The following is a 16,580-nucleotide window of genomic DNA, read 5'->3' on the forward strand; positions in this document are numbered from 1 at the left end:
AATATGCACATACATTATTATCTGCCAGACTTATAAAGACGCAGATACACCTTAAAAAAAACACATTAAAAAAACAGAATACACCTGGTTCTGTTTTTTTAATGTCACACACTGTGGAATCACATGAACGAGCCTCATTTGCTGTCACAGTGAGCCAAAAATGGATATAAAGGTCTTTAAACCTCCGTTTGTACGTCAACAGTTGTGTCCGTTCCGCTCATCAGACCTCAGTGAGAATTACGCACAGGCTCTCCAACAGCTGATCATTACGCACGGCTGCTGTGGATATTTGAAATGACTTTATCCCTAATTCATCACATTTTTCTGCAAACCGTCACCTTTGTTCACCTGTGAATATTGATATCCCTCCGATATTAACATTCTAGGTGGACTCTATTATGAGACTACCTTTTATTGTTTGGTTATTGGTCCTGGTTTGCGGGTGGTGCCCCATAATTATTAATTCAAATTAATAATTTTATTAATTTTATAAATAATAATTATCTCTTATAATTATTAAATATTGCTAATAACCAACTGTGCTCATCACAGATCTGATAGAAGATAGAACGCGCAGGGAGTTATCTTTATACATCCATGGGATGGTCATGGACATGATTGACAAATGTGTAAAGTCATTTCAAGAGACTGCAAATTAACAGCAGCATGACACTGATTTTATACCTCTCGATCCCCCTTCTCACTCCAGCTAGTTATTTCCTCAAGTGAGGACTCTACTTTTAACTCCTTTGTAAACGTAGACGGACTGGGGTGGGTGTGGAAAGTTGAAATTGTGAATTGTGTTAAGTTAATGTTTAACGTTAATAACTTGACGTAATTTGCAAGCTTTCTCACTTGTTCACCAGGCATTTAAGGCGGCAAAGTAAGGTTAGAATATATTGTCCATGTGTCGCAGATTGTAAAACATGATAGTGTGTATTCATAATTATTGTTGTTGCAGCCAAACCCGTAACCGTAATGTGAGGAACAGTGGCACGATGGAAAAAAGTGAGTTAATGTGCCACAAAAATAACGTTAACGTTACCTAGAAAGTTACCAGGAGGCGTGTGTGTGTGTGTGTACGAGTGTGTAAAAGGCAGAATGGGCCTGTGGCCAGCTAGGTGTGTGTGTGTTGGCACTGTAGTCTATAACTTTGCCAAGGAAACACCCCCTCACTGCAAATTAAGTACAATATGTAAGGAGGGATGTGATGACTTCTACAGTTTCAACAGCTATGTTCATATTCAGCCTGTATCATATCATATTAGGTCATCATACCATTAAGTAATAGCCTTCCTATAATGAGAACTGTTGTATTAACCAGCTCTAAAATATTTATTTCATCGTAGCCACAAAATAGTCTGTTTAGGCTGGTTTGGGTTTTACAGCTACATTGTCATCATCTTTTCAAATTAGCTGAAAATCATATTTTCAAATTGGCTTAAAGTTTGATTTTTGTGGAGGTGTAAACAATATAAACTATATAAATGCAGCAGTAGTGGGAGGTTAGTGTATAGCCTGAGTGAAATTGTGTTCCTTAGTAAGCTGTGTTTAGGCAGGTGAAAGACAAATAGACAAACAGGCATAAATGACCAACTAACAGCAGTAGCTTCTCAACATATTTTTGTAAACAATCTGTTATTGGTACCAAAAATTTTCATATCAGTGCATCCCTCACATTTTTGTCTGTTTGACTGCTGCATGTATACAAATGATGTACACATGTTATGTGTATGTGTGCAACTTATGTACAATAATTCACTGTACGAACAGCAGTGATTTGCATCTGGTCACGGAAGTGGTACTCAAAAAATTCTTCCAGGGTTGGCAGGTCTGAACTTGTGGTTTGATCTAAAGCCCAAATTCAAATGCAGAGGACATTCAACAGGTGGGGCAGCAAGTGCAGAAAACAGCAACCACATTACAACAAAATGTCCTGGAACAGTACTCCCACATCTCAAGCCCTGGAAGAAATCTTTACTGAAGTGACTGTATGAAATAGATTCCTCCTCCATACCTTTATCTCACAGTATTTCTTCTGATTATCAGCACACAAAACACAAAAATGTGAAAATACACTCACCTAGAACCACTAAGACATACTTTAATGGGTAAATGAACATGCTGGAAAAGAAAGCATCAAACATATCTGTATAATATTCTTGTATTATTATTTTTGATATATCATCATAGAATAAAATATAAGTGTGGCAGAGGCTGCCTTCCCTTGAACAAACGGATGTGCCAGTGAATATACAAAGACAACATTTATGTCAATAAGAGGGAAGTTAATTAGAAGGTTAATTAGTAATATAATAGTTTGGTTGTCTGTGTGAGGTGATTGAAGGCCACCAAGCCGTTTTTATTTTGAGAAATGTGGAAGATGTTGAGACATTATTATCTCTGAGCCAGGTGCAACTGATAAATTTAAGAGAAGTCTGAGACACTGTTGTTTCTAAGATGAATCATGCTTGGATCATTACCAAAGTGTCAAGGTCACTAATGAACTCAGCAATAATGGAAGAATAGTTTTGAATATGGTTGAAAATGAGGTGGAGTCTAGAAAATAAGCTCCACATTAGGAGGGGTTGTGAAAGGTATATAATATGATGTTTTATGATTTTACATTAGCTTTTCTTTATCCTGGGATAAAGGCCCCTGTTTGCTTTGTGTTGCTCTGTATGCACAGTAAACCTTTTCACATTGAACTCTGCCAGTTTCAAGTGTATTTTTTGAGTCTTTCCCTTGTAAGTTTTGAGTTTAATGCTAAGTTGTGGGTGACCTGAAGATTTATTGGCCCATGTGAAGATTTCCCATGACATAACCATATAATGTAACATTAAAAAGGAAGTGGTTCATTTAAAACATCTGCAGCGATCTTTCCCTCAGTGTGTGGAAAGTTTTGGCCTCGCGGTTGACAGACATGTGTCTGTGTTTGTGCAGATAGTGATCTGAACAAAGTTCCTGTTGTGTCTGTGGCTGAAGATGACAAGTTGATATAAGGAGTCAAGATGAGGTGCTGACGAGTCATGTCACCACAAATTAGACTGTTGTTTGTCATATCAATGTCTGTCTCCATTACAATGTCCTGATGTCAACCCCATTTTTGCAAATATTAACAGGCTATGTTTGCATGATTTATTTGTTTCATTGGGTATTATACAGTAGTTTATTGCACTGCATATAGCTTTCTAATGTTAATGTATTGTTGTAATAATTATAACTGTTCTTACTGTATGAAACGTTTTTATCTTGACTGACCATGTTGTTGTACTTTGTAGATTAGCTTGTTTTTAAAAGACTTCCTCATATAATACACCCACCATATAATAACAGTTACGAGTCTCATGTTTTACCTGCAAGACTCGTGTTTTAATGCTGTTGTTCATCGTTTGTGATGCGAAAACATCAGTGCGATAAAAAGTTTGTGTCCTGGTATTAGCACTGTCTCTCCTGCCGGCTGCTGACAGCACTGTCAGCTGGAGAGTCACTCACACTGGACGGTAGAGGAGGAGACGCAGAGACGTTGGTACGTGTCTGTTTAAAAAGGAGTTTAGCCGACTTCACTGTATTGAACATCGGAGCTGAGAGCATCAGAACTCAGAACAGGAAACACAGTCACTCTGCATCACGCTACTGCTGTCCTCTGATTCCATCATCAGCCAATGAGGAAACTCCAACACTCAGTCGGCCAACCAGTGGTGTAACTTCATAATGCACTCACTCACTCACTCACTCACTCCCTCAGTCGTGGTTATATAGGGCTGGTCTGTGGCTGGTCCAGCCAAAAACTGTGACAGAGAGACAGTGTCATCTTCTACAGTACATGTACAGCAGCCAGTGCTACACAGCTGTCCTTTTAGAAAATACCGTAGTTGCTTTTCAACAATGGAAGAAATCTATGTCAATGCTGAAGACATGAAATATATTGATACCAAACACTCAACAATTCAGACAAGTAAGAATATTCAGTCAGACAGAGAGGCTGACAGACTGAGCTGTGAATAGTATGTTTTAATTGTATGATTGATTGGATTCACTGGTCTTTTCTCTGTTCAGGTCCAAAGACTTCAGAGAGGAGATTTCATGGAGCTCTTCTTGTCTTTCTGGGGCTGCTGAGTGTTTTCCTGCTGGCTGGACTCATCGGCCTCGGCGTCTACTGTGAGTCTGGTTAACATTCAGAAGTTTAAGTCAGACTGAACTCATGATTATAGGAGCTGATTATTCTACTCTGAAAGATGATGTCCTGACTTTGTTCTGGTTTGCGTTGGTCTTAATTACTGTTTAAATTTGTTAAAGTGTCATAAAAATACAACATTGACTACAATATACACATTTTTAAATAGATGAGATAAAAAGATTTTCCTGAGGAATGTGACTTTTTTTCAAATATTTTAACAAAAATTCACATCTTAGAGAGAAGTAACAATTCTTTTCTCTCCAAGATGTGAATTTAGTGATTGTACAATTTGTATTTTGTCATTGTTTCATCATTGTACAAATGTTTTTGGTAAACTAATGAATGAATGAATGCTCCATAGTACTGTGGTGATAATAGAAAATGACCTACTGTGTGTCAGAGTTGCACCAGAGATAGAGAGAGAGATATTTAATAGACTGATTTAAAATCATGAGCGTCAGCTGTCGTCATGGGGCAAAATTAGGAAACAATTTGACTTGTGTTGATATTGTGTAATATTACATGATATGAATTTATAAGGTATTTGCTGTTTCGACAGGCTTGTCCGGGACAAGTGGGTTGAGTGGAAGAGAAATTTAGTTGCTCCACTGGACAAGTTAAAGTCATTTAAAAAACGTGTCTTCACGTTATGTGCAGTGTTTTCACTACCATTGCCTTATCCCCTGCACCTCCCGAAAGAAACAAATAAAAACAAATGTAACGTATACTAGCAGCTAAATGCACGTAAATGCCGTTTAGCCACCTCTCAAATTCAGAAATAGCGTTTACGCAAACTTTAATGACTTTACAACTGTTAGCTCAGACTGGCTTCCTACTGCAGCTTGTTACTGTTAACATTGACCAACAAAGCACCATGAGCTCCTGCTACGCAGGTGTTCAAAACAAACAAACCCTCCGCGTTGAAGCTAGCAGGCAGACTGGAGCCGCTTTCATGAGACAGACGAATGAATCAGAGTTCAGAAGATCATATATGACATTAACATGTGCGGCATCAAATAATAATAGTTAAAGTTGTGCTTCATGCTCTGTCAGATTTTTAAAAGGAAGTTTTTTATATTTCCAGAGTGAGTGAAGGAATCAGGAGAGAGGAGACAGAAGTGAGGAAGCAGGATGTAAAGTTAAAGGTGTTGAAAGAGAAACAAGGAGAAAGTTAAGAACTGATTCAAGAAGGAAGAAGGTGCAACTGTTTCAAGATGTAAAGAAAAAGTTTAAGGAGGAAAGAGAAACACATAAAAGCAGCCCAGGCATCAGGTGATGGAGAGACATGAACACATTCAAAGCAGGAGGCAGAAAAAACTAGTAAGGTCTAGATGAATGACTGTTCTGGTAAATATTTTTAAAAACACAATCTGTTATCCAAACTAAAGGACATCCTAACAAACAAAAGTCAAAGTACAAGATTAAACCCTGCTATAAAAGGACTCACAGATCTTTAATACAGGTAACGTTACTAACACCACACAACAGCTCTATTAACATGATGTTTTCCTAAGCCGTTAAAAGGTTGTTGACCTCAGTAACTGTTGTAAACACAGCACTAAAACTAACAGATAGTTTCAGTTATTAGTCAACAAAATGCTGATTCATTGTTCATCAGACTGATTCATCTATCAGTCAAACTGTTGTCTTTAGGTTTGAGCAAATTAATTCTTCATAAGTCAGTTTTGTTATTTTGTTATATTTCAAAAACTGATCTGTATTCAGGACCATATACACCGTGTGAGAATCCAGATTTGTTTTTAAGATCAAGACTGATCGGTCCATCTATCCATCCATAAAGCCTCCATTTATTTATTTGTTGTAAATAAATATTGGTAATATTTAAAAATTAGGTAAATAAATATTGTTGATGTTTATTTACCTAATTTTTGTGCACTTGTTTCATTTCAAGGAGGGAAGTAATGGCTTCAATAAAATTCATAAATTGAATTATTCATATGTTGACACTGTTTGCTGTCAACTGTTTGTTCATCTGAATTCTGCGTTCTGCATTTGCAAACAAAATGAAAAAAGTAAATTATAGCCATTTTTACCTTGACAAGTGACTTTTGTGCAACTGAAAGGTAAATTTACTTGTCTGATGGACAAGTGCCTCAGGAGGTTAATGTCAAGCCCTGCCTCATTGAAATGACTAAAAAGCAGAGGCTTCGGAATTTGTCAAGACAGAGTGGGTCAAGGCAGGCAGGACTCAATTTTCATGAAAAAGGTAATGCAGTCAAGGCTGACTCACCTTGGTATTTTCATGGCCAGAGGGAGTAGAAAGAACCCATTATCATAAACTATCATGTACATTATAGTTATGGTTGGTTTCAGAGGTTGGTGACAGTCGTGGCTAATCACATTCACATTCACCCTTTTTGTCCAATTTAAAAGCAGGACTCTCCCTGACATGATGCAGTGTTTTCTAGGAGATAACCTCAACTCATACTCTTACCCAGGATGATTTTCATCAGACTGTCTAATGTTTGTACAAAAAGCAGCGTATGCCATCATTTGAAATATACTATATCTGCATAAAAGTCTACACATAAGGGCTTTACGTTGAATTTCTGGATATTGAAAATAAGATGGTCAACATGATGCACCGTTTGGCTTAAAATCACAATCACCCACACACTATCCACATTTGCAGTTACAAATCCTACTGTAACGCATATAAATAAAACTAAAATTAAAAACATCATTACTATACTGTAGATTGTATTATCTTGTTTTTTATTATTATTATTATTATTATTTACATTTAGTTCTTTTTATTTAGATGCAGCTGTTTTCACATGCAAAAGAAATACTGGGAACAATAAAACTGCCTTTTCAATTCTACTTTCCATTAATTGGCAATTAGATGTTAAACCACTATGTCAAGGAAAATTATGAAGATAAAAGATAACAAGCTTTTATGTGACTCACAAATACTATATAAAGTTTTCACAAATATGTACTTTTAAAAATTAGGCCAGCAGATTATTTATTATTTATTTTATTCAGAAATATGCATACTGTACTTTTTTGAATATATATATATAATTGGCTATATATTATATATGTATATATATATATACCAGGCCGGCTACTTCTGGTTTAGCCCTCTGGCTAACTTGAATGGGGATAAAATAATTCAATCGTGCAGCTCTTCTAGACTTTCAAAATGTGATTGGACCGAACGGATCAAATTATGATAATGAAACCAGTCATTTCACAGGGGTTGTGACGCTCAAAAAATGTATCCACTGATTTACAAACATCTCTCTCACAATGTTAGTCAATGGAAAAAATCTTTTTGGGCCAGTATGCATCATGTGATGTTGCAATTACCCGGTTTGGCCACTATGTCAAATTTACTTCAAAGCCCAGCACTCTTCCTGTATCCAGTTCTCTTTATACATCCATGGGAGCTACCAGCTTGAGTTTGCCCAGTGTGTTTCCTCCTGTATTCTCAGCCTGCTTTTCCCTCCACTCTTCCCTCCTCACCTGCCTGCATCATCTTCATTAGTCCTGCCCTTTTCCCAGAATTTTCCCAGCCTATCAGCTTCTTTTACGTTCTTCTGTTTCATCTCCTCAGTCCCCTCACTCGAGTTTCTCTGCCCATCTGCCCACCTGCACCTCATCTCCTCATTATTTCAGTTAGTATTTCAGTCCTGTGTTTCAGTTCAGTCTTGTTGGATCCTTTGTTCTGTAAAGTTCTGCTCTGTTCAGTCTGGTTTTGTTCTGCTGTATTAAAGAGACTTCTTTCAGTTCGGTCTGGCTGTTTTGTCCTGCATTTGGGTCCACCTGCTCCGCCACTCCTGACAGCTATTTGCTTTAAAATGATACTGGAAGCTGTAATTACTGAAAATGTTCATTTTAAAACTTTTAAAATGGTATTTGAGATATGTGACTAAATATACATAAATGTGACATGTCTTTTGGTTTATTTCAGATTCTGTTGTCATAAACAACCTGACTGAGCGTCTCCAGGACAGTAATAACAACCTTTCTTCCGTGTCTGAAGAGAGAGACCTGCTGCTTGCCAACCTCACTGAAATAACTAAAGAGATGGAAAAGCTTCAGAGTTTGTCTGTACACAGTGAGTGACATCTGTGGCTATACAGTACTGCACACACATTGTAGAAGAACACCTACAGAGAACACTATGCTGAAAATAGAAGATGATGTGGGAATCTGTCCTATTAATTATACAAATGATCTTCAATCAACAAGTTACAACAAACTTGTTGATTGTAACTGTAAAAAAAACTTTGTGGATTCGTTCTTGTATTTACTCATCTTCAAACATTTTAAAATATTTTTTGTCATCAGGAAATTCCAAACACCGTCAACATTTAGCATGTTAGCATTCTGACCAATAATATCATGCTAACATGCTAAATGTGACTTTTGTAACACGCTACAGTAAGTTTAGCATGTTACAATGCAAAATGTGGTAACACTTGATATGGCGCCCATGATTATAATACATTATAAACATACTTGTAATGCAGTGTAATCTGCTTATAGCACTGTATAATTATAGTTCAAAGCACTCATAAATATTCATAATGCTTTATAACAATAATCATAACACATTATGATGTATTCTATAATGACTTATAAGGCTAAGTATCATAATACTTCATAATTGCTGATCACTCACTGACCTTTTTTTTTCATAGTGATTGTAATGGCAATTTTCATTTTTTGATGTCCTTTCTTTTCCTGTTTTTCCGGTTTACCATTACTACACAGGTAGGTTAAGTTAGGAGTGATCTTACGCAGATTCAAGAACAGATTTTCCAGTCCGTTGGCATGTCATTTGTTTAGTTATAACTTGCAGTATTATTTTGGACACTGGGTGGCGGTCATGAGATGCACAGGGTTGTATATTTAGGGGCATAGGTGACAGGAAACGGAAGGCACAGGCAGGTGGGGCACATACAGTTCTTCACAGATCGGGAACAGACGCACACTACAGCTGGCAGGATAGAAACCCGGTATGTTCATGTCATGTACAAAGACTAAAACAACAAACTAAACGGCAGCCAACGGACTGGAAAATCTGTTCTTGAATCTGCGTAAGATCACTCCTAACTTAACCTACCTGTGTAGTAATGGTAAACCGGAAAAACAGGAAAAGAAAGGACATCAAAAAATGAAAATTGCCATTACACCTAAGTAAGAACTCGCTCTTCGAGTGAAATTGGAGCTCGTGAGTCATTCGGACGGACTGAGCATTGTCACGCGGAACAACAAAGAGGACGCCGCCATTTCCAAACCAGGTGGACATCTTCGTCACCTGCGCTTACCTGACGGTGATTGAAAACCGCAAACTGAGTGAGTACATGCAAGCATTAAGCTTTATTGGAGAAGCTATATGCGAAGCCGTATTGGAAGACGGCTATTATAATGGAGTTGGTGGACTGAAGACTGAAAGCTACGATCGCACATCGATCAGCTGTTTGAAACATTGTGCCGGCAGCATACGGCTTTCGTCAACAAGTCTTAAAGAGACAGTGAACAAATATGTCTGTTGTTAAGTCTGATGCTCAGTCACAAGATGACGATGTTGAAAAGGAAAAAAGGGTTATCAAACACACTGCCAAAGGCTTGGAATTGTTCATTGCAAATTGTCAAAAGACACGAAACAGAAAATGTAAACAAGCTAACAAGTTGATGGAAATGCTGAAAGAGCTCATGAAATTAAAGGAAAATGCAAGAGAAGTACAATCTAATTTGTTTCAATTAATCAAGCTCTGTGATGAAGCCAAGGAAAACCATGAATCACTGGTGAATTTACCACTGCCTGAAGATGAACTTGAAAAGCAAAATCAGTGGTTTCAACGAAAAATGGAAATCTTTAAAGGGTGTATACAAAATGTAAAGGTGTGGTTACCTGAGGCTGGACAGCAAATTGCACACTCCGTTGCTGAAAGTGTCATACTACAAAGTGTAGTAAATTCAGATGACATTGGACCTGATGACAGTGTTTCAAATGCCTCAAAACCTAAATCAAAGCACAAATCCAGTTCTTCATCACGTGCATCTTCAACATCCTCTGCTTGCATTAAAGCTCAGGCAGAAAAGGCTGCTCTCATGGAACGTGTTGCTGCCCTGAAGAAAAAACATGAGCTTGAGGCACAAGAAGAACAATTGAAAAGAAAGAAAGAGCAACTGGAACTAGAAACTGAACTGGCAGCAACCAATGCAAAAATCAACATACTTGAGGCCTTGGGATCAAGAAGCAGCTCTAGAGTTTCTGATGGGATGAACTCTTATTTGAGAAAAGGAACTGCTCAAAATGAAACATCAGCTAAATTAAATCCACACACAAATGAATATCTACCAGATCAAGTGCAGCAAAGACAGAATGTGTTGATAGAAACTGACTCTTCTTCCCAGCAACAGGTTGTTAGACCAAAAGAAACAGCTCACGGACCATCTGTTCGACCTCATGATACAACCCATCTAATACAATATTCTCCTCAAAGGCAAAATGTACAGAGTCATATGCAGGGGCATGTTCGCACTACACCCCCTGTATTGAATGATGGCAATCAAGGTGATATGTGTAACCTAATACAGAGGCAAAATGACATCACTGCTCTCCTGGCTCAACAAAGTCTCTCTTCTACTTTACCACCAAGAGTCATTCCTGTTTATGATGGTGATCCTTTACAGTACGAAGTTTTCCGCAGGGCATTTGAGAGAGGAGTGGAAAAAAAGTGTGATGACTACAGTGACTGCTTGCATTTCCTAGAGCAATATACAAGAGGGCTTCCAAAAGACTTAGTCCGCAGCTGTCAACATCTGCCCCCAGCCCAGGGCTATCAAAGAGCAAAAGATCTGCTCAAAGAACATTTTGGTAATGAACATAAGATTGCCACTGCATATATGGACAAAGCATTTGCCTGGTCAGTGATCAAATCAGAGGATGTGGAAGCATTGCAAGCATTCTCACTGTTCCTTAGAGGTTGTTGCACTGCAATGGAACATCTCACCTATATGGAGGAAATGAATGTTGCTTCCAGTATGAAGACCATCCTTCTGAAACTGCCTTACAGGCTCAGAGACAAGTGGAGAAGTAGAGCATGTCAGTTACAGGAGCAGCGTGGACACCGAGCTAGATTTCCTGACCTGGTAGACTTCATAGAGAGACAAGTGAAAATACTATCAGATCCACTTTTTGGAAACATTCAGGATGCTAAGCCAGCTGCAACTGTCAAAAGCTCTACTAAAACAAGAGAAAAGTCAAGACCTAGAGGAAGCAGTTTTGCAACAGCTGTAACACCTGTAAAAACATCAGTACAAGAAAATTTGACAACAAATGGAATGAAAGGAAATGTACCTACTACCAATTTTCAAAGTTCTTGTTTGTTCTGCAACAAGAGTGGTCACACATTGGGGCGGTGTCCACAGATCAGGAAGAAGATGCACAGAGAAAAAATAGACTTCTTAAAGGAGAAGGGAGTCTGTTTTGGATGTTTAAAAATAGGACACATGAGCAAAGACTGCAAGAGTCGTTTGACTTGTGATGTGTGCAACCAAAATCATCCTGAAATACTTCACATTGAACAAAAGGACAAAGGAAAAAAAACAGAACATACAGAACAGAGTGAAAAAGCAACTGGGAGTAATGCTGTTCTCTCACCTCATACATGTGGGCATATTGGGGCCGGTGATGAAAACTGTACCTTTTCCATTGTACCAGTACAAGTAAAGAGCCAAAAGGGGGACACAGTGTTGCAAACATATGCATTTTTGGATCATGGAAGTACATCTACCTTTTGCACAGAAAGCTTGATGAGAAGGCTGAACATAACAGGGCAAAGGACCAATATTCTTTTACGTACCATGAACCAAGTGAAGCCTGTGACCAGTCATCATATCTCAGGTTTGGAAATATCTAGTCTGGACAAAGACTATTTCATTCAAATATCTGATGTGTTCACACATAAAACCATGCCTGTTTCCCAGCTCAACATTCCCAGACAAGAAGATCTGACACAATGGCCTTACTTGAAGGATATCATGATTCATGAAATAGACTCTGGCATTGACCTACTCATCGGGACAAATGCTTCAAAGGTATTGGAACCTTGGGAGCTGGTCAACAGCCAAGGGGATGGACCATATGCTGTGAGGACCCTACTGGGGTGGGTCATCTATGGTCCCCTGAGAGGAGACAAAAGCATAAGGGATGAAAATGGCTGCCCTGCTGCTGCTGTCAATCGAATATCCATTGTAAACTTGGAGGAGCTACTGGTCAAACAGTACAATCATGACTTCAGTGAAGGAACCAGCAAGGAAACAGAGGAAATGTCTAGGGAAGATGTAAAATTCTTGGACATTGTGAATCGCTCAGCAAAAGTGACAGATGGACACTACTGCCTAGACTTACCTTTCACACAAGAAAAGCCCAGCATGCCAAATAACCGTTGCATTGCAGTGCAGCGCATCCAGAGCCTGAAACGCAAGTTTGCCAAGAATAAGAAATTTCATGATGAATATAAATCTTTCCTCACAGAAATGATTGTCAATGGTTATGCTGAAGTGGTACCAGTCGACCAGCTGAATCGAAGCGATGGAGAACTCTGGTACATCCCACATCACGGAGTGTATCACTCAAAGAAAGGAACCTTAAGGGTAGTGTTTGACTGTGGTGCAGTCTTTAAAGGAACATCACTTAACTGCCAATTGCTGCAGGGTCCAGACCTTACCAACTCACTCATTGGAGTTCTCATCAGATTCAGACAAGAGCCGGTTGCTTTGATGGCTGACATCAAAGCAATGTTTCATCAAGTCAGAGTATCAGAAAAGCATGTTGACTATCTGCGATTCCTGTGGTGGCCCGATGGTGATGTGCAGCAAGATCTTGTTGAATACCGGATGAAAGTACATCTCTTTGGAGCCGTGTCGTCACCAAGTTGTGCAAACTTTGCATTAAGGAAGACTGCTGATGACAACAAAGGTCACTTTCCATCAGAGGTAACAAACACAGTAAAGAACAACTTCTATGTAGATGATTGTTTGAAATCCCTGCCTTCGGAACAGGAAGCAGTTCAAATGGTAAGAGACCTGACTGCTCTCTGCAAAATGGGAGGATTCATGCTGTCAAAGTGGATCAGCAACAGCCGTGTTGTATTGGCATCCATTCCCCAAGAAAACCGAACCAAAGAGACTAAGGAGTTGGACTTGGACAAAGACAATCTGCCAATGGAAAGAGCCCTGGGATTGCACTGGTGTGTTGAAACAGATGTCTTCAAGTTCAAAATTGCTGCACAGGAACGACCATACACCAGACGTGGCATCTTGTCCGTAGTCGGCTCTATATACGATCCTTTAGGATTTGTAGCACCATTTACTCTGCCAGCCAAACTGATTATGCAGGAGCTCTGTAAGAAAAAACTTGGATGGGATGAAAACATACCCCAAACCTTCTTGCATCGGTGGACAGGATGGCTAGCAGACCTTAACAAGATGGCAGAGTTTAAAGTAGACCGGTGCATGAAGCCCACAAGCTTTGGTCAAATCAGATTTGCACAGCTACACCACTTTTCAGATGCCAGTGAAAGTGGCTATGGTACTGCCTCATATATAAGACTGGAAAACTATAACAGAGAAGCGCATGTTGCATTCATAATAGGAAAATCCAGAGTGGCACCATTGAAACAAATAACGACTCCCCGAATGGAGCTCACAGCTGCAGTCCTAGCTGTCAAAGTTGACACAATGCTGCGAAAGGAATTACAGCTTCAACTGGACAAATCCATCTTCTGGACCGATAGCACAACGGTGCTTAAATACATCAACAACGAAACCAAACGCTTCCAAACATTTGTAGCAAACAGGACCTCTTTTATAAGGGATGCTACTGATGTATCACAATGGAGATATGTTAACACAAAGGAAAATCCTGCAGATGAAGCCTCAAGAGGACTAACAGCAGACCGCTTCTTGAGCTGCAAAAGATGGATCCAGGGACCAGATTTTCTCTGTAAGCCAGACAGAGAATGGCCAAAACCTCACTTGGAATCTGCAATCTCTGCTAATGATCCAATGGATCTGGAAGCACTCACACCAAACCATCTTCTTCTGTTGAAGTCTAAGCCAATACTACCACCTGGACTCTTTGTAAAAGAAGACTTGTACATCAAACGCAGATGGAGACAAGTGCAATACATGGCAGATCTCTTTTGGAAACGGTGGACACAGGAATACTTACCTCTTATCCAAGAACGACAACGGTGGTCAAAGGTGAAAAGAAGCTTTGCTCCAGGTGACATTGTTGTGGTGGTTGATTCTACTGCACCACGAGGCTCATGGCTAATGGGCAGAATACTGGAAACTAAACCAGATGCACAAGGACTTGTGCGCACAGTTCGACTTCAGACAAAGAGCAGCATCTTGGAAAGACCAATAACAAAGATATGTCTGCTCCAAGAAGCCGAGACCTAAACGGCAAGAAAAAAAGAAAAAAAAAAGGAAGATTGAAGAATCAGTAAAGAAGATTAATGCCAACACATAGATGCATTTTTTGAAAATTGTATATGTAATGTATAATGGATATGGCACCTTTTTTATTATTTATTGGTAATTGTTTTGTTATATACTTAAAACAATTAGGGGATGTGGATTCGTTCTTGTATTTACTCATCTTCAAACATTTTAAAATAATTTTTGTCATCAGGAAATTCCTAACACTGTCAACATTTAGCATGTTAGCATTCTAACCAATAATATCATGCTAACATGCTAAATGTGACTTTTGTAACACGCTACAGTAAATTTAGCATGTTACAATTCAAAATGTGGTAACACTTGATATGACGCCCATGATTATAATACATTTTTAACATACTTGTAATGCAGTGTAATCTGCTTATAGCACTGTATAATTATAGTTCTAAGCACTCATAAATATTCATAATGCTGTAATAATCATAACACATTATGATGTATTCTATAATGACTTATAAGGCCAAGTATCGTAATACTTAATTGCTGATCACTCACTGACCTTTTTTTTTCATAGTGATCATAGTGTATTATAATTCTCATAGTTGTAATGCATTATAAAATGATTATAATGTCTCAATTATCACTGTTATAACGCATTAAAATGTGATTGTAAGTTACTTTAAGTGGTCATTGTTTGCTTTAAGTCAAGTGAAAAAAATATCATTAAATCTATGCAAAAACACTCAGGACCCTATTTTAACGATCTAAGCGCACGGTCTGAAGCGCATGGTACAAGTGCATTTAGGGTGTGTCCAAATTCACTTTGGCTAGTTTAACAGCAGAAGAATGGCCGCAACGCCAGGCGTATGGAGATAGATTTGTTTCATAATGATTTGTGTGAACAGATCGCCAATCTGTGTGTAAATGTGTAATCTGTAAATATAAACACCTTCCAGAAATGCAAAAAAAGATTTGTAAACTCACAAATGTTTTGCAAATATAAAACGGATTTGCAAATACACAAACAAATTCAACAAATAAAAAAATTTGTGAATACATTAAATTAATTTGTAAATTCATGAAAAGCCTTAGTGAATATCTTCCTAACATTTACAACTTTTCAACAGGCATTTGTGAGCTCAGTTTTTATTTGTGAATCGAAAAAAAATTTGTGGATCTCAGTTTTACATGTGTGAATTTGCTTTTTACACACACAGAGTTTTGAAACAAATTTTCCGCTGGTCTGAATGAAAATCCACACGTATCACTCAGCCATTTTCGGATAGCGCGTGATCGCCTGCTGACGACGTCATTTCCGCATTTCAAAGTAAGAGCACGCAGTCTTTCTATGAGCTTTTTTTTTTTTTTTTATAATCAGCGATAAGTAACGTGCATTCATTGTGTGAAAGCGCACAATCCATTACGATCACACCTGCTCCTGGACCCTGCCTCCCTACAAGGTTTTAATTGCTGAAAGTATGGAAACCTGATCACTGTAATCTCAAATGTTAAAGATTATTTGTTAAATATTGTCCAAAAATTAAAACATTAATTTTAATCATATAGAAAATCATCATACACAGTTGTCAGGACTTGATCAGCTCTCCCAGGTGCTGATCCTGCTGCTGGCAGCAGCTAAGAGCTGTGCACCATTCTTTCCTTCTTAAGATTAATTGTTGTTTTCACTTAATTTATTTCCCCATGTGTTCCTCATGTCCTCATGTATTGATGAGCAGGAAATCCATGTCTGATCCGTTGTTGAAATCCGTTTGCTGGGTCTGACACACACCGTCAACCTGACAGGTTTGTTTAAATACCTCCGTGTATTGCCAAGATATGGTCAAATAATTAGACAATTTCGTCCGTCATTACTGCAATTAATTAATTCTGATAAATATTAGCACTAAACATTATGACATGTATTTTTTTAAAATATGTTAATGTA

At 38.4% G+C, this 16,580-nt stretch overlaps 1 protein-coding gene and 1 long non-coding RNA gene across 2 annotated transcripts; both read left to right on the forward strand.

Moving 5' to 3' along the window:
- The first annotated feature begins 3,776 nt into the window (after positions 1-3,776).
- LOC121906626 lies at positions 3,777-5,336 on the forward strand. The gene is made up of 2 exons (XR_006098694.1): positions 3,777-4,161; positions 5,265-5,336. It is a non-coding gene; the product is annotated as an uncharacterized LOC121906626 (long non-coding RNA).
- Positions 5,337-8,986: 3,650 nt separating this feature from the next.
- LOC121906603 lies at positions 8,987-15,445 on the forward strand. Its single transcript, XM_042425532.1, has one exon. The coding sequence runs from the start codon at positions 9,701-9,703 to the stop codon at positions 14,630-14,632; it is 4,932 nt and encodes a 1,643-aa protein (XP_042281466.1). The 5' UTR covers positions 8,987-9,700; the 3' UTR covers positions 14,633-15,445.
- Positions 15,446-16,580: the final 1,135 nt, after the last annotated feature.

This window comes from Thunnus maccoyii, chromosome 11, assembly GCF_910596095.1.
Source record: "Thunnus maccoyii chromosome 11, fThuMac1.1, whole genome shotgun sequence".
NCBI lineage: Eukaryota > Metazoa > Chordata > Actinopteri > Scombriformes > Scombridae > Thunnus > Thunnus maccoyii.